This window comes from Procambarus clarkii, chromosome 42, assembly GCF_040958095.1.
Source record: "Procambarus clarkii isolate CNS0578487 chromosome 42, FALCON_Pclarkii_2.0, whole genome shotgun sequence".
NCBI lineage: Eukaryota > Metazoa > Arthropoda > Malacostraca > Decapoda > Cambaridae > Procambarus > Procambarus clarkii.
In genome coordinates, this window is record NC_091191.1 from 34,982,372 (window position 1) to 35,003,978 (window position 21,607).

At 60.1% G+C, this 21,607-nt stretch overlaps 1 protein-coding gene across 1 annotated transcript; it reads left to right on the top strand.

Annotated features, from left to right (window-relative positions):
• The first annotated feature begins 463 nt into the window (after positions 1-463).
• On the top strand, positions 464-21,353 carry LOC138373530 (tol-Pal system protein TolA-like). Its single transcript, XM_069339748.1, has 3 exons — positions 464-706; positions 875-1,153; positions 21,342-21,353. Exons 1-3 carry the CDS (start codon positions 464-466, stop codon positions 21,351-21,353), a joined length of 534 nt encoding a protein of 177 aa, XP_069195849.1.
• The last annotated feature ends 254 nt before the right edge of the window (positions 21,354-21,607 follow it).

Consider the following 21,607-nt stretch of genomic DNA (forward strand, 5'->3'; position numbering starts at 1 on the left):
CAAGCGTATGCTGACGACTACCGATATCAAAGACATCTGCGAGTGCACGAGTGAATGACTGTCTTGACACGCAGAAGAAAGGTCAATAGTTGTATAAATGAAAGCAGGAAGGTGAAAGCCGCCAGTAATAACATCAGAAACAGCATCACTGTGAACCATGAGTCGATGGCGTCAGCTTAACTGCTACAGGTCGGGCTGGGCCCACGACGGACAAGCAGGCGTCGGTGGTTACCTTGAGGTTACCTTGAGGTGCTTCCGGAGCTTAGCGTCCCCGCGGCCCGGTCGTCGACCAGGCCTCCTGGTTGCCGGACTGATCAACCAGGCTGTTGGACGCGGCTGCTCGCAGCCTGACGTACGAGTCACAGCCTGGTTGATCAGGTATCCTTTGGAGGTGCTTGTGGTGGCCAAGCTGGCGTCGGTGGTGGCCAAGCTGGCGTCGGTGGTGGCCAAGCTGGCGTCGGTGATGGCCAAGCAGGTGTGGGTGGTGGCCAAGCAGGCGTCGGTGGCGGCCAAGCAGGCGTCGGCCGTTGCCAAGCTGGCGTCGGTGATGGCCAAGCAGGTGTGGGTGGTGGCCAAGCAGATGTGGGTGGTGGCCAAGCAGGCGTCGGTAGTGGCCAAGCTGGCGTCGGTGGTGGTCAAGCACGTGTGGGTGGTGGCCAAGCAGGCGTCGGTGGTGGCCAAGCAGGCGTCGGTGGTGGCCAAGCAGGTGTGGGTGGAGGCCAAGCAGTCGTCGGTGGTGGCCAAGCAGGCGTCGGTGATGGCCAAGCAGGCGTCGGTGGCGGCCAAGCAGGCGTCAGTGGCGGCCAAGCAGGCGTCGGTGGTGGCCAAGCAGGCGTCGGTGGCGGCCAAGCAGGCGTCAGTGGCGGCCAAGCAGGCGTCGGTGGTGGCCAAGCAGGCGTCGGTGGCGGCCAAGCAGGCGTCGGTGGCGGCCCAGCAGGCGTCAGTGGCGGCCAAGCAGGCGTCGGTGGTGGCCAAGCAGGCGTCGGTGGCGGCCAAGCAGGCGTCAGTGGCGGCCAAGCAGGCCTCGGCGGTGGCCAAGCAGGCCTCGGCGGTGGCCAAGCAGGCCTCAGCGGTGCCCAAGCAGGCGTCGGCGGTGGCCAAGCAGGCGTCGGCGGTGGCCAAGCAGGCCTCGGCGGTGGCCAAGCAGGCCTCGGCGATGGCCAAGCAGGCGTCAGTGATGGCCAAGCAGGCGTCGGTGGTGGCCAAGCAGGCGTCGGTGGTGGCCAAGCAGGCGTCAGTGATGGCCAAGCAGGCGTCGGTGGTGGCCAAGCAGGCGTCGGTGGTGGCCAAGCAGGCGTCGGTGGTGGCCAAGCAGTCGTCAGTGGCGGCCAAGCAGTTGGTAGGAGCGGCGGCACAAGAGGCGCCCACAAGAGGCGACACAAGAGGCGGCACAAGAGGCGGCACAAGAGGCGCCACAAGAGGCGGCACAAGAGGCGGCACAAGAGGCGGCACAAGAGGCGGCACAAGAGGCGGCACAAGAGGCGGCACAAGAGGCGGCACAAGAGGCGGCAAAAGAGGCGGCACAAGAGGCGGCACAAGAGGCGGCACAAGAGGCGGCACAAGAGGCGCCACAAGAGGCGGCACAAGAGGCGCCCACAAGAGGCGCCCACAAGAGGCGCCCACATGAGATGGCACACGAGGCGGCACAAGAGGCGCCACAAGAGGCGCCACAAGAAGAGGCACAAGAGGCGGCACAAGAAGCGCCCACAAGAGGCGGCACAAGAGGCGCCACAAGAGGCGGCACAAGAGGCGGCACAAGAGGCGCCACAAGAGGCGGCACAAGTGGCGCCCACAAGAGGCGGCACAAGAGGCGGCACAAGATGCGGCACAAGAGGCGGCACAAGATGCGGCACAAGAGGCGCCACAAGAGGCGGCACAAGAGGCGGCACAAGAGGCGGCACAAGAGGCGCCACAAGAGGCGCCACAAGAGGCGGCACAAGAGGCGCCCACAAAAGGCGGCACAAGAGGCGGCACATGAGGCGGCACAAGAGGCGCCCACAAGAGGCGGCACAAGAGGCGGCACAAGAGGCGCCCACAAGAGGTGGGACAAGAGGCGGCACAAGAGGCGCCACAAGAGGCGCCACAAGAAGCGGCACAAGAGGCGGCACAAGAGGCGCCCACAAGAGGCGGCACAAGAGGCGCCACAAGAGGCGGCACAAGAGGCGGCACAAGTGGCGCCCACAAGAGGCGGCACAAGAGGCGGCACAAGAGGCGCCACAAGAGGCGGCACAAGAGGCGGCACAAGAGGCGCCACAAGAGGCGGCACAAGAGGCGGCACAAGAGGCGCCCACAAGAGGCGGCACAAGTGGCGCCCACAAGAGGCGGCACAAGAGTCGCCACAAGAGGCGGCACAAGTGGCGCCCACAAGAGGCGGCACAAGGGGCGGCACAAGAGGCGCCACAAGAGGCGGCACAAGAGGCGCCACAAGAGGCGGCACAAGAGGCGCCCACAAGAGGCGGCACAAGAGGCGGCACAAGAGGCGGCACAAGAGGCTGCACAAGAGGCGGCACAAGAGGCGGCACAAGAGGCGCCCACAAGAGGCGGCACAAGAGGCGCCCATAAGAGGCGGCACAAGAGGCGGCACAAGAGGCGGCACAAGAGGCGGCACAAGAGGCGGCATAAGAGGCGCCCACAAGAGGCGGCACAAGAGGCGCCCACAAGAGGCGGCACAAGAGGCGGCACAAGAGGCGGCACAAGAGGCGCCCACAAGAGGTGGCACAAGAGGCGGCACAAGTGGCGCCCACAAGAGGCGGCACAAGAGGCGGCACAAGAGGCGCCCACAAGAGGTGGCACAAGAGGCGGCACAAGTGGCGCCCACAAGAGGCGGCACAAGAGGCGCCCACAAGAGGCGGCACAAGTGGCGCCCACAAGAGGCGGCACAAGAGGCGGCACAAGAGGCGCCCACAAGAGGTGGCACAAGAGGCGGCACAAGTGGCGCCCACAAGAGGCGGCACAAGAGGCGGCACAAGAGGCGCCCACAAGAGGCGGCACAAGTGGCGCCTACAAGAGGCGGCACAAGAGGCGGCATAAGAGGCGCCCACAAGAGGCGGCACAAGAGGCGCCCACAAGAGGCGCCACAAGAGGCGGTACAAGAGGCGGCACAAGAGGCGCCACAAGAGACGGCACAAGAGGCGCCACAAGAGACGGCACAAGAGGCGCCACAAGAGGCGGCACAAGAGGCGCCACAAGAGGCGGCACCAGAGGCGGCACAAGAGGCGCCACAAGAGGCGCCACAAGAGGCGCCACAAGAGGCGGCACAAGAGGCGCCCACAAAAGGCGGCACAAGAGGCGGCACATGAGGCGGCACAAGAGGCGCCCACAAGAGGCGGCACAAGAGGCGCCACAGGAGGCGGCACAAGAGGCGCCCACAAGAGGTGGCACAAGAGGCGGCACAAGAGGCGCCACAAGAGGCGCCACAAGAAGCGGCACAAGAGGCGGCACAAGAGGCGCCCACAAGAGGCGGCACAAGAGGCGCCACAAGAGGCGGCACAAGAGGCGCCACAAGAGGCGGCACAAGTGGCGCCCACAAGAGGCGGCACAAGAGGCGGCACAAGAGGCGCCACAAGAGGCGGCACAAGAGGCGGCACAAGAGGCGCCACAAGAGGCGGCACAAGAGGCGGCACAAGAGGCGCCCACAAGAGGCGGCACAAGAGGCGGCACAAGTGGCGCCCACAAGAGGCGGCACAAGGGGCGGCACAAGAGGCGGCATAAGAGGCGGTACAAGAGGCGGCACAAGAGGCGCCACAAGAGGCGGCATAAGAGGCGCACACAAGAGGCCTCTTGTGGGCGGCACTTGTGGGCGGTGCCACAAGAGGTGGCACAAGAGGCGGCACAAGTGGCGCCCACAAGAGGCGGCACAAGAGGCGGCACAAGAGGCGCCCACAAGAGGCGGCACAAGTGGCGCCCACAAGAGGCGGCACAAGAGGCGGCATAAGAGGCGCCCACAAGAGGCGGCACAAGAGGCGCCCACAAGAGGCGCCACAAGAGGCGGTACAAGAGGCGGCACAAGAGGCGCCACAAGAGGCGGCACAAGAGGCGCCACAAGAGGCGGCACCAGAGGCGGCACCAGAGGCGGCACAAGAGGCACCACAAGAGGCGCCACAAGAGGCGCCACAAGAGGCGGCACAAGAGGCGCCCACAAAAGGCGGCACAAGAGGCGCCACAGGAGGCGGCACAAGAGGCGCCCACAAGAGGTGGCACAAGAGGCGGCACAAGAGGCGCCACAAGAGGCGCCACAAGAAGCGGCACAAGAGGCGGCACAAAAGGCGCCCACAAGAGGCGGCACAAGAGGCGCCACAAGAGGCGGCACAAGAGGCGCCACAAGAGGCGGCACAAGTGGCGGCCACAAGAGGCGGCACAAGAGGCGGTACAAGAGGCGCCACAAGAGGCGGCACAAGAGGCGGCACAAGAGGCGCCACAAGAGGCGGCACAAGAGGCGGCACAAGAGGCGCCCACAAGAGGCGGCACAAGAGGCGGCACAAGTGGCGCCCACAAGAGGCGGCACAAGATGCGCCACAAGAGGCGGCACAAGTGGCGCCCACAAGAGGCGGCACAAGGGGCGGCACAAGAGGCGCCACAAGAGGCGGCACAAGAGGCGCCACAAGAGGCGGCACAAGAGGCGCCCACAAGAGGCGGCACAAGAGGCGGCACAAGAGGCGGCACAAGAGGCGGCACAAGAAACGGCACAAGAGGCGCCCACAAGAGGCGGCACAAGAGGCGCCCATAAGAGGCGGCACAAGAGGCGGCACAAGAGGCGGCACAAGAGGCGCCCACAAGAGGCGGCATATGAGGCGCCCACAAGAGGCGGCACAAGAGGCGCCCACAAGAGGCGGCACAAGAGGCGGCACAAGAGGCGGCACAAGAGGCGCCCACAAGAGGTGGCACAAGAGGCGGCACAAGTGGCGCCCACAAGAGGCGGCACAAGAGGCGGCACAAGAGGCGCCCACAAGAGGCGGCACAAGAGGCGGCACAAGAGGCGCCCACAAGAGGTGGCACAAGAGGCGGCACAAGTGGCGCCCACAAGAGGCGGCACAAGAGGCGCCCACAAGAGGCGGCACAAGTGGCGCCCACAAGAGGCGGCACAAGAGGCGGCACAAGAGGCGCCCACAAGAGGTGGCACAAGAGGCGGCACATGTAGCGCCCACAAGAGGCGGCACAAGAGGCGGCACAAGAGGCGCCCACAAGAGGCGGCACAAGTGGCGCCCACAAGAGGCGGCACAAGAGGCGGCATAAGAGGCGCCCACAAGAGGCGGCACAAGAGGCGGCACAAGAGGCGCCCACAAGAGGCGCCACAAGAGGCGGTACAAGAGGCGGCACAAGAGGCGCCACAAGAGACGGCACAAGAGGCGCCACAAGAGACGGCACAAGAGGCGCCACAAGAGGAGCCACAAGAGGCGCCCACAAGAGGCGGTACAAGAGGCGGCACAAGAGGCGGCACAAGAGGCGGTACAAGAGGCGGTACAAGAGGCGGCACAAGAGGCGCCACAAGAGGCGGCAAAAGAGGCGGCACAAGAGGCGGCACAAGAGGCGGCACAAGAGGCGGCACAAGAGGCGCCACAAGAGGCGGCACAAGAGGCGCCCACAAGAGGCGCCCACAAGAGGCGCCCACATGAGATGGCACACGAGGCGGCACAAGAGGCGCCACAAGAGGCGCCACAAGAAGAGGCACAAGAGGCGGCACAAGAAGCGCCCACAAGAGGCGGCACAAGAGGCGCCACAAGAGGCGGCACAAGAGGCGGCACAAGAGGCGCCACAAGAGGCGGCACAAGTGGCGCCCACAAGAGGCGGCACAAGAGGCGGCACAAGATGCGGCACAAGAGGCGGCACAAGATGCGGCACAAGAGGCGCCACAAGAGGCGGCACAAGAGGCGGCACAAGAGGCGGCACAAGAGGCGCCACAAGAGGCGCCACAAGAGGCGGCACAAGAGGCGCCCACAAAAGGCGGCACAAGAGGCGGCACATGAGGCGGCACAAGAGGCGCCCACAAGAGGCGGCACAAGAGGCGGCACAAGAGGCGCCCACAAGAGGTGGGACAAGAGGCGGCACAAGAGGCGCCACAAGAGGCGCCACAAGAAGCGGCACAAGAGGCGGCACAAGAGGCGCCCACAAGAGGCGGCACAAGAGGCGCCACAAGAGGCGGCACAAGAGGCGGCACAAGTGGCGCCCACAAGAGGCGGCACAAGAGGCGGCACAAGAGGCGCCACAAGAGGCGGCACAAGAGGCGGCACAAGAGGCGCCACAAGAGGCGGCACAAGAGGCGGCACAAGAGGCGCCCACAAGAGGCGGCACAAGTGGCGCCCACAAGAGGCGGCACAAGAGTCGCCACAAGAGGCGGCACAAGTGGCGCCCACAAGAGGCGGCACAAGGGGCGGCACAAGAGGCGCCACAAGAGGCGGCACAAGAGGCGCCACAAGAGGCGGCACAAGAGGCGCCCACAAGAGGCGGCACAAGAGGCGGCACAAGAGGCGGCACAAGAGGCTGCACAAGAGGCGGCACAAGAGGCGGCACAAGAGGCGCCCACAAGAGGCGGCACAAGAGGCGCCCATAAGAGGCGGCACAAGAGGCGGCACAAGAGGCGGCACAAGAGGCGGCACAAGAGGCGGCATAAGAGGCGCCCACAAGAGGCGGCACAAGAGGCGCCCACAAGAGGCGGCACAAGAGGCGGCACAAGAGGCGGCACAAGAGGCGCCCACAAGAGGTGGCACAAGAGGCGGCACAAGTGGCGCCCACAAGAGGCGGCACAAGAGGCGGCACAAGAGGCGCCCACAAGAGGTGGCACAAGAGGCGGCACAAGTGGCGCCCACAAGAGGCGGCACAAGAGGCGCCCACAAGAGGCGGCACAAGTGGCGCCCACAAGAGGCGGCACAAGAGGCGGCACAAGAGGCGCCCACAAGAGGTGGCACAAGAGGCGGCACAAGTGGCGCCCACAAGAGGCGGCACAAGAGGCGGCACAAGAGGCGCCCACAAGAGGCGGCACAAGTGGCGCCTACAAGAGGCGGCACAAGAGGCGGCATAAGAGGCGCCCACAAGAGGCGGCACAAGAGGCGCCCACAAGAGGCGCCACAAGAGGCGGTACAAGAGGCGGCACAAGAGGCGCCACAAGAGACGGCACAAGAGGCGCCACAAGAGACGGCACAAGAGGCGCCACAAGAGGCGGCACAAGAGGCGCCACAAGAGGCGGCACCAGAGGCGGCACAAGAGGCGCCACAAGAGGCGCCACAAGAGGCGCCACAAGAGGCGGCACAAGAGGCGCCCACAAAAGGCGGCACAAGAGGCGGCACATGAGGCGGCACAAGAGGCGCCCACAAGAGGCGGCACAAGAGGCGCCACAGGAGGCGGCACAAGAGGCGCCCACAAGAGGTGGCACAAGAGGCGGCACAAGAGGCGCCACAAGAGGCGCCACAAGAAGCGGCACAAGAGGCGGCACAAGAGGCGCCCACAAGAGGCGGCACAAGAGGCGCCACAAGAGGCGGCACAAGAGGCGCCACAAGAGGCGGCACAAGTGGCGCCCACAAGAGGCGGCACAAGAGGCGGCACAAGAGGCGCCACAAGAGGCGGCACAAGAGGCGGCACAAGAGGCGCCACAAGAGGCGGCACAAGAGGCGGCACAAGAGGCGCCCACAAGAGGCGGCACAAGAGGCGGCACAAGTGGCGCCCACAAGAGGCGGCACAAGGGGCGGCACAAGAGGCGGCATAAGAGGCGGTACAAGAGGCGGCACAAGAGGCGCCACAAGAGGCGGCATAAGAGGCGCACACAAGAGGCCTCTTGTGGGCGGCACTTGTGGGCGGTGCCACAAGAGGTGGCACAAGAGGCGGCACAAGTGGCGCCCACAAGAGGCGGCACAAGAGGCGGCACAAGAGGCGCCCACAAGAGGCGGCACAAGTGGCGCCCACAAGAGGCGGCACAAGAGGCGGCATAAGAGGCGCCCACAAGAGGCGGCACAAGAGGCGCCCACAAGAGGCGCCACAAGAGGCGCCACAAGAGGCGGCACAAGAGGCGCCACAAGAGGCGGCACAAGAGGCGCCACAAGAGGCGGCACCAGAGGCGGCACCAGAGGCGGCACAAGAGGCACCACAAGAGGCGCCACAAGAGGCGCCACAAGAGGCGGCACAAGAGGCGCCCACAAAAGGCGGCACAAGAGGCGCCACAGGAGGCGGCACAAGAGGCGCCCACAAGAGGTGGCACAAGAGGCGGCACAAGAGGCGCCACAAGAGGCGCCACAAGAAGCGGCACAAGAGGCGGCACAAAAGGCGCCCACAAGAGGCGGCACAAGAGGCGCCACAAGAGGCGGCACAAGAGGCGCCACAAGAGGCGGCACAAGTGGCGGCCACAAGAGGCGGCACAAGAGGCGGTACAAGAGGCGCCACAAGAGGCGGCACAAGAGGCGGCACAAGAGGCGCCACAAGAGGCGGCACAAGAGGCGGCACAAGAGGCGCCCACAAGAGGCGGCACAAGAGGCGGCACAAGTGGCGCCCACAAGAGGCGGCACAAGATGCGCCACAAGAGGCGGCACAAGTGGCGCCCACAAGAGGCGGCACAAGGGGCGGCACAAGAGGCGCCACAAGAGGCGGCACAAGAGGCGCCACAAGAGGCGGCACAAGAGGCGCCCACAAGAGGCGGCACAAGAGGCGGCACAAGAGGCGGCACAAGAGGCGGCACAAGAAACGGCACAAGAGGCGCCCACAAGAGGCGGCACAAGAGGCGCCCATAAGAGGCGGCACAAGAGGCGGCACAAGAGGCGGCACAAGAGGCGCCCACAAGAGGCGGCATATGAGGCGCCCACAAGAGGCGGCACAAGAGGCGCCCACAAGAGGCGGCACAAGAGGCGGCACAAGAGGCGGCACAAGAGGCGCCCACAAGAGGTGGCACAAGAGGCGGCACAAGTGGCGCCCACAAGAGGCGGCACAAGAGGCGGCACAAGAGGCGCCCACAAGAGGCGGCACAAGAGGCGGCACAAGAGGCGCCCACAAGAGGTGGCACAAGAGGCGGCACAAGTGGCGCCCACAAGAGGCGGCACAAGAGGCGCCCACAAGAGGCGGCACAAGTGGCGCCCACAAGAGGCGGCACAAGAGGCGGCACAAGAGGCGCCCACAAGAGGTGGCACAAGAGGCGGCACAAGTAGCGCCCACAAGAGGCGGCACAAGAGGCGGCACAAGAGGCGCCCACAAGAGGCGGCACAAGTGGCGCCCACAAGAGGCGGCACAAGAGGCGGCATAAGAGGCGCCCACAAGAGGCGGCACAAGAGGCGGCACAAGAGGCGCCCACAAGAGGCGCCACAAGAGGCGGTACAAGAGGCGGCACAAGAGGCGCCACAAGAGACGGCACAAGAGGCGCCACAAGAGACGGCACAAGAGGCGCCACAAGAGGAGCCACAAGAGGCGCCCACAAGAGGCGGTACAAGAGGCGGCACAAGAGGCGGCACAAGAGGCGGTACAAGAGGCGGTACAAGAGGCGGTACAAGAGGCGGCACAAGAGGCGCCACAAGAGGCGGTACAAGAGGCGGCACAAGAGGCGCCACAAGAGGCGGCACAAGTGGCGCCCACAAGAGGCGGCACAAGAGGCGGCACAAGAGGCGCCACAAGAGGCGGCACAAGAGGCGGCACAAGAGGCGCCACAAGAGGCGGCACAAGAGGCGGCACAAGAGGCGCCCACAAGAGGCGGCACAAGAGGCGGCACAAGTGGCGCCCACAAGAGGCGGCACAAGAGGCGCCACAAGAGGCGGCACAAGTGGCGCCCACAAGAGGCGGCACAAGGGGCGGCACAAGAGGCGCCACAAGAGGCGGCACAAGAGGCGCCACAAGAGGCGGCACAAGAGGCGCCCACAAGAGGCGGCACAAGAGGCGGCACAAGAGGCGGCACAAGAGGCGGCACAAGAGGCGGCACAAGAGGCGGCACAAGAGGCGGCACAAGAGGCGCCCACAAGAGGCGGCACAAGAGGCGCCCACAAGAGGCGGCACAAGAGGCGGCACAAGAGGCGGCACAAGAGGCGGCACAAGAGGCGCCCACAAGAGGCGGCACAAGAGGCGCCCACAAGAGGCGGCACAAGAGGCGCCCACAAGAGGCGGCACAAGAGGCGGCACAAGAGGCGGCACAAGAGGCGCCCACAAGAGGTGGCACAAGAGGCGGCACAAGTGGCGCCCACAAGAGGCGGCACAAGAGGCGGCACAAGAGGCGCCCACAAGAGGTGGCAAAAGAGGCGGCACAAGTGGCGCCCACAAGAGGCGGCACAAGAGGCGCCCACAAGAGGCGGCACAAGTGACGCCCACAAGACGCGGCACAAGAGGCGGCACAAGAGGCGCCCACAAGAGGTGGCACAAGAGGCGGCACAAGTGGCGCCCACAAGAGGCGGCACAAGAGGCGGCACAAGAGGCGCCCACAAGAGGCGGCACAAATGGCGCCCACAAGAGGCGGCACAAGAGGCGGCATAAGAGGCGCCCACAAGAGGCGGCACAAGAGGCGCCCACAAGAGGCGCCACAAGAGGCGATACAAGAGGCGGCACAAGAGGCGCCACAAGAGACGGCACAAGAGGCGCCACAAGAGACGGCACAAGAGGCGCCACAAGAGGCGGCGCAAGAGGCGCCACAAGAAGCGGCACCAGAGGCGGCACAAGAGGCGCCACAAGAGGCGCCACAAGAGGCGCCCACAAGAGGCGATACAAGAGGCGGCACAAGAGGCGGCACATGAGGAGGTACAAGAGGCGGTACAAGAGGCGGCACAAGAGGCGCCACAAGAGGCGGTACAAGAGGCGGCACAAGAGGCGCCACAAGAGGCGGCACAAGAGGCGCCACAAGAGGCGCCCACGAGAGGCGGTACAAGAGGCGGCACAAGAGGCGCCACAAGAGGCGCCACAAGATTCGGCACAAGAGGCGCCACAAGAGGCGGCACAAGAAGCGGCACAAGAGACGGCACAAGAGGCGGCACAAGAGGCGCCACAAGAGGCGCCACAAGAGGCGGCACAAGAGGCGCCACAAGAGGCGGCAAAAGAGGCGCCCACAAGAGGCGCCCACAAGAGGCGCCCACAAGAGATGGCACACGAGGCGGCACAAGAGGCGCCACAAGAGGCGCCACAAGAAGCGGCACAAGAGGCGGCACAAGAAGCGCCCACAAGAGGCGGCACAAGAGGCGCCACAAGAGGCAGCACAAGAGGCGGCACAAGATTCGGCACAAGAGGCGCCACAAGAGGCGGCACAAGAGGCGGCACAAGAGACGGCACAAGAGGCGGCACAAGAGGCGGCACAAGAGGCGCCACAAGAGGCGGCACAAGAGGCGCCACAAGAGGCGGCAAAAGAGGCGCCCACAAGAGGCGCCCACAAGAGGCGCCCACAAGAGATGGCACACGAGGCGGCACAAGAGGCGCCACAAGAGGCGCCACAAGAAGCGGCACAAGAGGCGGCACAAGAAGCGCCCACAAGAGGCGGCACAAGAGGCGCCACAAGAGGCAGCACAAGAGGCGGCACAAGAGGCGGCACAAGAGGCGGCACAAGAGGCGGCACAAGAGGCGCCACAAGAGGCGGCACAAGAGGCGCCCACAAGAGGCGCCCCACAAGAGGCGCCCACAAGAGATGGCACACGAGGCGGCACAAGAGGCGCCACAAGAGGCGCCACAAGAAGCGGCACAAGAGGCGGCACAAGAAGCGCCCACAAGAAGCGGCACAAGAGGCGCCACAAGAGGCGGCACAAGAGGCAGCACAAGAGGCGCCACAAGAGACGGCACAAGAGGCGGCACAAGTGGCGCCCACAAGAGGCGGCACAAGAGGCGGCACAAGAGGCGGCACAAGAGGCGCCACAAGAGGCGGCACAAGAGGCGGCACAAGAGGCGGCACAAGAGGCGCCACAAGAGGCGGCACAAGAGGCGCCCACAAGAGGCGGCACAAGAGGCGGCACAAGAGGCGGCACAAGAGGCGGCACAGGAGGCGGCACAAGAGGCGGCACAAGAGGCGCCACAGGAGGCGGCACATGAGGCGCCCACAAGAGGTGGCACAAGAGGCGGCACAAGAGGCGCCACAAGAGGCGCCACAAGAAGCGGCACAAGAGGCGGCACAAGAGGCGCCCACAAGAGTTGGCACAAGAGGCGGCACAAGAGGCGCCACAAGAAGCGGCACAAGAGGCGGCACAAGAGGCGCCACAAGAGGCGCCACAAGAGGCGCCACAAGAGGCGCCCACAAGAGACGGCACAAGAGGCGGCACAAGAGGCGCCCACAAGAGGCGGCACAAGAGGCGCCACAAGAGGCGGCACAAGAGGCGCCCACAAGAGGCGGCACAAGAGGCGGCACAAGAGGCGGCACAAGAGGCGGCACAAGAGGCGCCACAAGAGGCGGCACAAGTGGCGCCCACAAGAGGCGGCACAAGAGGCGGCACAAGAGGCGCCACAAGAGGCGGCACAAGAGGCGGCACAAGAGGCGCCACAAGAGGCGGCACAAGAGGCGGCACAAGAGGCGCCCACAAGAGGCGGCACAAGAGGCGCCCACAAGAGGCGCCACAAGAGACGGCACAAGAGGCGCCACAAGAGGCGCCACAAGAGGCGCCCACAAGAGACGGCACAAGAGGCGGCACAAGAGGCGCCCACAAGAGGCGGCACAAGAGGCGCCACAAGAGGCGGCACAAGAGGCGCCCACAAGAGGCGGCACAAGAGGCGGCACAAGAGGCGGCACAAGAGGCGCCCACAAGAGGCGGCACAAGAGTCGCCCACAAGAGGCGGCACAAGAGGCGCCCACAAGAGGCAGCACAAGAGGCGCCCACAAGAGGCGGCACAAGAGGCGGCACAAGAGGCGCCCACAAGAGGTGGCACAAGAGGCTGCACAAGTGGCGCCCACAAGAGGCGGCACAAGAGGCGGCACAAGAGGCGCCCACAAGAGGTGGCACAAGAGGCGGCACAAGTGGCGCCCACAAGAGGCGGCACAAGAGGCGCCCACAAGAGGCGGCACAAGTGGCGCCCACAAGAGGCAGCACAAGAGGCGGCACAAGAGGCGACCACAAGAGGTGGCACAAGAGGCGGCACAAGTGGCGCCCACAAGAGGCGGCACAAGAGGCGGCACAAGAGGCGCCCACAAGAGGCGGCACAAGTGGCGCCCACAAGAGGCGGCACAAGAGGCGGCATAAGAGGCGCCCACAAGAGACGGCACAAGAGGCGCCCACATGAGGCGACACAAGAGGCGGTACAAGAGGCGGCACAAGAGGCGCCACAAGAGACGGCACAAGAGGCGCCACAAGAGACGGCACAAGAGGCGCCACAAGAGGCGGCACAAGAGGCGCCACAAGAGGCGGCACAAGAGGCGGCACAAGAGGCGCCACAAGAGGCGCCACAAGAGGCGCCCACAAGAGGCGGTACAAGAGGCGGCACAAGAGGCGGCACAAGAGGCGGTACAAGAGGCGGTACAAGAGGCGGCACAAGAGGCGCCACAAGAGGCAGTACAAGAGGCGGTACAAGAGGCGGCACAAGAGGCGCCACAAGAGGCGGCACAAGAGGCGCCACAAGAGGCGCCCACGAGAGGCGGTACAAGAGGCGGCACAAGAGGCGCCACAAGAGGCGGCACAAGATTCGGCACAAGAGGCGCCACAAGAGGCGGCACAAGAGGCGCCACAAGAGGCGGCACAAGAGGCGGCACAAGAGGCGCCACAAGAGGCACCACAAGAGGCGCCCACAAGAGGCGACACAAGAGGCGGCACAAGAGGCGCCACAAGAGGCGCCCACAAGAGGCGACACAAGAGGCGGCACAAGAGGCGCCACAAGAGACGGCACAAGAGGCGCCACAAGAGACGGCACAAGAGGCGCCACAAGAGGCGGCATAAGAGGCGCCCACAAGAGGCGGTACAAGAGGCGGCACAAGAGGCGCCACAAGAGGCGCCACAAGAGACGGCACAAGAGGCGCCCACAAGAGGCGGTACAAGAGGCGGCACAAGAGACGGCACAAGAGGCGCCACAAGAGACGGCACAAGAGGCGCCACAAGAGGCGGTTCAAGAGGCGGCACAAGAGACGGCACAAGAGGCGCCACAAGAGGCGGTACAAGAGGCGCCACAAGAGACGGCACAAGAGGCGCCACAAGAGGCGGTACAAGAGGCGCCACAAGAGACGGCACAAGAGGCGCCACAAGAGGCGGCATAAGAGGCGCCCACAAGAGGCGGTACAAGAGGCGGCACAAGAGGCGCCACAAGAGACGGCACAAGAGGCGCCCACAAGAGGCGGTACAAGAGGCGGCACAAGAGACGGCACAAGAGGCGCCACAAGAGACGGCACAAGAGGCGCCACAAGAGGCGGCACAAGAGGCGCCTCAAGAGGCGGTACAAGAGGCGCCACAAGAGGCAGCATAAGAGGCGCGACAAGAGGCGGCACAAGAGGCGGCACAAGAGTCGTCACAAGAGTCGGCACAAGAGGCGGCACAAGAGGCGGCACAAGAGGCGCCACAAGAGACGCCACAAGAGACGCCACAAGTGACGGCACAAGATGCGCCACAAGAGGCCCCACAAGAGGCCCCACGAGAGGCGGCACAAGAGGCTACACAAGAGGCGCCCACAAGAGGCGGCACAAGAGGCGCCCACAAGAGGCGCCACAAGAGACGGCACAAGAGGCGCCACAAGAGGCGCCACAAGAGGCGCCACAAGAGGCGGCACAAGAGGCGCCCACAAGAGGCGGCACAAGAGGCGGCACAAGAGGCGGCACAAGAGGCGGCACAAGTGGCGCCCACAAGAGGCGGCACAAGAGGCGGCACAAGAGGCGCCACAAGAGGCGGCACAAGAGGCGGCACAAGAGGCGCCACAAGAGGCGGCACAAGAGGCGGCACAAGAGGCGCCCACAAGAGGCGGCACAAGAGGCGCCAACAAGAGGCGCCACAAGAGACGGCACAAGAGGCGCCACAAGAGGCGCCACAAGAGGCGCCCACAAGAGACGGCACAAGAGGCGGCACAAGAGGCGCCCACAAAAGGCGGCACAAGAGGCGCCACAAGAGGCGGCACAAGAGGCGCCCACAAGAGGCGGCACAAGAGGCGGCACAAGAGGCGGCACAAGAGGCGCCCACAAGAGGCGGCACAAGAGGCGCCCACAAGAGGCGGCACAAGAGGCGCCCACAAGAGGCGGCACAAGAGGCGCCCACAAGAGGCGGCACAAGAGGCGGCACAAGAGGCGCCCACAAGAGGTGGCACAAGAGGCTGCACAAGTGGCGCCCACAAGAGGCGGCACAAGAGGCGCCCACAAGAGGTGGCACAAGAGGCGGCACAAGTGGCGCCCACAAGAGGCGGCACAAGAGGCGCCCACAAGAGGCGGCACAAGTGGCGCCCACAAGAGGCGGCACAAGAGGCGGCACAAGAGGCGACCACAAGAGGTGGCACAAGAGGCGGCACAAGTGGCGCCCACAAGAGGCGGCACAAGAGGCGGCACAAGAGGCGCCCACAAGAGGCGGCACAAGTGGCGCCCACAAGAGGCGGCACAAGAGGCGGCATAAGAGGCGCCCACAAGAGGCGGCACAAGAGGCGCCCACATGAGGCGACACAAGAGGCGGTACAAGAGGCGGCACAAGAGGCGCCACAAGAGACGGCACAAGAGGCGCCACAAGAGACGGCACAAGAGGCGCCACAAGAGGCGGCACAAGAGGCGCCACAAGAGGCGGCACAAGAGGCGGCACAAGAGGCGCCACAAGAGGCGCCACAAGAGGCGCCCACAAGAGGCGGTACAAGAGGCGGCACAAGAGGCGGCACAAGAGGCGGTACAAGAGGCGGTACACGAGGCGGCACAAGAGGCGCCACAAGAGGCAGTACAAGAGGCGGTACAAGAGGCGGCACAAGAGGCGCCACAAGAGGCGGCACAAGAGGCGCCACAAGAGGCGCCCACGAGAGGCGGTACAAGAGGCGGCACAAGAGGCGCCACAAGAGGCGGCACAAGATTCGGCACAAGAGGCGCCGCAAGAGGCGGCACAAGAGGCGCCACAAGAGGCGGCACAAGAGGCGGCACAAGAGGCGCCACAAGAGGCGCCACAAGAGGCGCCCACAAGAGGCGACACAAGAGGCGGCACAAGAGGCGCCACAAGAGGCGCCCACAAGAGGCGACACAAGAGGCGGCAGAAGAGGCGCCACAAGAGACGGCACAAGAGGCGCCACAAGAGACGGCACAAGAGGCGCCACAAGAGGCGGCATAAGAGGCGCCCACAAGAGGCGGTACAAGATGCGGCACAAGAGGCGCCACAAGAGGCGCCACAAGAGACGGCACAAGAGGCGCCCACAAGAGGCGGTACAAGAGGCGGCACAAGAGACGGCACAAGAGGCGCCACAAGAGACGGCACAAGAGGCGCCACAAGAGGCGGTACAAGAGGCGGCACAAGAGACGGCACAAGAGGCGCCACAAGAGGCGGTACAAGAGGCGCCACAAGAGACGGCACAAGAGGCGCCACAAGAGGCGGTACAAGAGGCGCCACAAGAGACGGCACAAGAGGCGCCACAAGAGGCGGCATAAGAGGCGCCCACAAGAGGCGGTACAAGAGGCGGCACAAGAGGCGCCTCAAGAGACGGCACAAGAGGCGCCCACAAGAGGCGGTACAAGAGGCGGCACAAGAGACGGCACAAGAGGCGCCACAAGAGACGGCACAAGAGGCGCCACAAGAGGCGGCACAAGAGGCGCCTCAAGAGGCGGTACAAGAGGCGCCACAAGAGGCAGCATAAGAGGCGCGACAAGAGGCGGCACAAGAGGCGGCACAAGAGTCGTCACAAGAGTCGGCACAAGAGGCGGCACAAGAGGCGGCACAAGAGGCGCCACAAGAGACGCCACAAGTGACAGCACAAGATGCGCCACAAGAGGCCCCACAAGAGGCCCCACGAGAGGCGGCACAAGAGGCTACACAAGAGGCGCCCACAAGAGGCGGCACAAGAGGCGCCCACAAGAGGCGCCACAAGAGACGGCACAAGAGGCGCCACAAGAGGCGCCACAAGAGGCGCCACAAGAGGCGCCACAAGAGGCGGCACAAGAGGCGCCCACAAGAGACGGCACAAGAGGCGCCACAAGAGGCGGCACAAGAGGCAGCACAAGAGGCGCCCACAAGAGGCGGCACAAGAGGCGTGGTAAAATCCACTAATATCAGCAGCAGTAAACAGGTACAACCGCATATAATTAAGGGATACCCAGGTGGCCCCTATTAATTTCCGGGTGATATCAGGTGATGCATCGCTCGTATATATATACGTGGTTGTGGCCGCTACGGGCTCTATACACGCTATACAGGCCTCAGGTGGCAGGTTGGCCTGGGGGGGGTGCATGTGAGGAGGAGGGGTAGGAAGGGGAGGGGAAGGAAGAGGAGTGGAAGGAAGGGGAGGGGAAGGAAGGGCATCACCAAGGTGAGAAGTTAGAGAACACTTTAAGGAGAGGTGGCAGGGAGAAAAGGTATAGGCTCTTGTTAGTGGTAACTCGGCCGAAGAAGAAAGTTTTAACATTTGTACACAAACACATTGATCCAAATTAGCTCGTACAAACTCGCACACAAAACTATGCGTGTGTGTCGCCTGTTAGTGCCTGCAGGATCATTTTTCGCCAAAAGACTTGCGACATTCATGTCTGCTTTCATATCTACTTTCGAAAATTGTAACATGTATTGGGTTCTATTACCTCCTTGTTCCGTTAATTACAGGGTACTTAATATTCTTAATATAACAGAGTAATTAATATAATACTCTTATATTAAAGGATTATTTCTTACGTCCAGGTGGCCCATCTGTGTCCACACCTTCCATCTGTGTCCACACCTTCCATCTGTGTCCTCACCTTCCATCTGTGTCCTCAACTTCCATCTGTGTCCTCACTTTCCATCTGTGTCCTCACCTTCCATTTGTCTCCACACCTTCCATCTGTGCTCACACTTTCCATCTGTGCTCACACTTTCCATCTGTGTCCTCACCTTCCATCTGTGTCCTCAACCAACATCTATGTCCTCTCTTTTTCATTGTTATTACTTATATATATTTCAACATTTTCTCCACCCTATCAATTCCATTTGTTAATGCTCATCCTTTCTCGTCTTTCCCCTCTTTTGTCGTCTTGTTTCGCTAGGTCCATTTCCCCTCTTACAACGAACCACTAAGTTGAGTGACCATCATTGGTGCAAGTTGTGTGTGTGTATGTATGTGCTGACCTAGCAGAGTATACTGGGGGCGAGACATAGCTCCTGGGGGCCAGCTCGTCCTGTTTGGTCAACCTAACTTTCAAGTACTCTGTCTTAACTTCTCTTGGTTTTAAGTTGGGTCTAATTGCGTACTATCCTCACTGCGTACGAGAAATTTCTTATCTTTCTCTCTGACGCATTAGTGTTTCCATCCTATATATGGTTCCACTCGTTCTGTTGTGTATTAGAGATTTGATCCCTTCCATTACTTCGTTCCTCTATCCCTTCGTTCGTCTATCCCTTCGTACCTCTATCCCTTCGTACCTTACATATTGTGGTCATATCTTCTCTGGTCCACCGCTCCTCCAGTGTAGTTAAATTCAGGTCCCATAATAAAAAATAATCATACATGGTATCTTTTATTTTTGCTCATATTTGATTATATAATTTACAGTCTCTCGACGTGTGATTGAGATTAACCAAATTGTAGTTACAATATTCCTGCCTGAGCTTACACACGTGCTGGGTATAGAGCCATAGCCTGTATACCCTGCTTGGTGGATTAAGACATTATTCCAGGGGGAAGAATATATGACGCAGTGACAGTAAGATTATAGTTATTAAGACTGAGCAAGATTACAGCCCTTCCTTGTAAGACGAGCGTCCCTCAAGGTGTCAAGTTACCCCCAGGTATGAAGGGCTGCGTGTCCACCACAGCTTATGTCTCCACAATCACTGAATTCTCCCCCCACCCCGGGTGCTGTGTATGAGTAACTACAGCAGCGTCTGTAACCGCATACTACAGGAAGGTAGGGAAGAGGGGAGGGGGGGGGGGGTGGAAAATATGGTGAAGAAGGTTGATCCACCAGTCTATCCTCACAATTATTGCCTATCTTCAGCGCTATCCTCAGACCCTAGCCTCCCAATTAACTCTTTTTCACGCTATCGAATATTACGCCAAATATTCCAATGATTTAGTGAAATCAATAACATCTAAATATTGACGAGACCTTTTACCAGGTGCGTGGTCAAATCATAAATGTTTGTCGTTAGGCAAAAATCACTGCCAATTCGACGCCTGTCAGACAGTTAGAAGGAGTTGGGACGGAGGAATCAACAGTGAAGAGAGGTAGGGATTGAGGGTGTGTGTGTAATGAGTGGAGTGGTCACCAAGTGACTGTGTGACAGCGGCATGATGATGTGCAGGGGGAAGGGAGAGATAGATTGCAATATTTGTGAAGAGAATGGGAGTGGTTGTGTAGGTGTCCAAGCTGATCTTGTCCCTGTGAGCAGGGGTACTGATACGTTACTGTTTGAAGGAGTGTGAGTGGTCTTGGTAAGGAGAAAGAGAGAGGGAGAGAGAGAGAGAGAAACAAAGATACCTTTTGTTATTTCACAGCTATGTAACAATATAATTAAAATTTCCTTGAAAATTGGCGCGTATCTATATAGAAACTGAAAGCAGAAGCTTGGGCTCTATCTGAAAATTTATATATATATATATATATATATATATATATATATATATATATATATATATATATATATATATATATATATATATATATATATACATATATATATATATACATATATATAAATATATATATATATATATATATATATATACATATATATATATATATACATATATATAATATATATATATATATATATATATATATATATATATATATATATATATTATTTATTTATATATATATATATATATATATATATATATATATATATATATATATATATATCCATATATATATATATATATATATATATATATATATATATATAAATAAATAAATATATATATATATATATATATATATATATATATATATATATATATATATATATAAATTTTCAGATAGAGCCCAAGCTTCTGCTTTCAGTTTCTATATAGATACGCGCCAATTTTCAAGGAAATTTTAATTATATTGTTACATAGCTGTGAAATAACAAAAGGTATCTTTGTTTCTCTCTCTCTCTCCCTCTCTCTTTCTCCTTACCAAGACCACTCACACTCCTTCAAACTTTTACGTATCAGTACCCCTGCTCACAGGGACAAGATCAGCTTGGACACCTACACAACCACTCCCATTCTCTTCATATATATATATATATATATATATATATATATATATATATATATATATATATATATATATATATATATATATATGAGAACAAGCCTGAATGGTCCCCAGGACTATATGCAACTGAAAACTCACACCCCCGAAGTGACTCGAACCCATACTGCCAGGAGCAATGCAACTGGTATGAACAGGACGCCTTAATCCACTTGACCATCTCGACCGGACATAAGGAGATGATAGTCGAAGCTATTTGAACCCCCCCCCCCCGCCCCGCTGGCACCCGGATGGTAATCTTTTGGCATAGCATTTTATCAAATCACCTCATTCTTTGGGGCACACGTGAGGAACACAAATGCGAACAAACCTGAATGGTTCCCAGGACTATATGCAACTGAAAACTCACACACCAGAAGTGATTCTAACCCATACTGCCAGGAGAAACGCAACTGGTATGTACAGGACGCCTTAATCCACTTGACCATCACGACCGGACATAAGGAGGTGATAGCCGAAGCTATTTGAACCACCCTCCCGCCGGCACCCGGATGGTAATCTTGGGCATAGCATTTTATCAAATCACCTCATTCTTTGGAGCACACGTGAGGAACACAAATGCGAACAAGCCTGAATGGTCCCCAGGACTATATGCAACTGAAAACTCACACAAACTCATAAAGCAAAAAATAATTGTAGGGAAGGGGGGGGTAGGAGAAAAGCACACAGAAACTGTATTGGAGGGAACCTAAACATTCCATCTAATGCGTTATGTGTGGTTACCTCCCAGGTTAAGGGTCCCCCTTCTTCCTGCCTGAGGAGGTACTCCATTCCATTCTCATATTTCACTTTCGAGTGTCAACGACTCTCGAAGAGAGCTAAAAGGTGCAACGCTGTACTGCAACATCGTAACGGAATGTGCGTATATATGTGTGTGAGTTTGTATATACATGTCTAAATGTATGGCTGAATACATGTATGCATATACGTATGTATAAGCCAATTTTTTCAACCTAACAACCAGTAATAATCTCTCGAACGTATAATACCCGACTCTAAAACCACCCGTATAATTAACAAGGTAATCTGTGATCGGTGCCAATTATATATACTTTATAAAATTATGTGTAAAATATATTGTTAATCTTTTTTCCCACAGGTAAACCACTAAAGGCTTGGGAAACAATACCGCGAGTCGAGGGATATTATATAACAGAAAAATATTTGCATTCCATATACTGAAATGTTATTTATAACTGAAGCTGACAGAGGCTTCAACATTCTTACTGGGCTCGATCCCTGGTTCAGGTAGAGTTGTCTGTGTACACTTTACAATGCTACACTCGACCGAGGTGTGGACGGAAGGTTAAGGGCAATGATGGGAGTTGACCAAACCACACACTAGAAAGTGAAGGGATGACGACG

Coding starts and splice junctions, on each gene's coding strand:
- LOC138373530 (XM_069339748.1), top strand. CDS start 464: ATGGCCAAGCAGGTGTGGGTGGTGGCCAAGCAGGCGTCGGTGGCGGCC. Junction 707..874: donor CGTCGGTGGTGGCCAAGCAG/GTGTGGGTGGAG, acceptor GCGGCCAAGCAG/GCGTCGGTGGTGGCCAAGCA.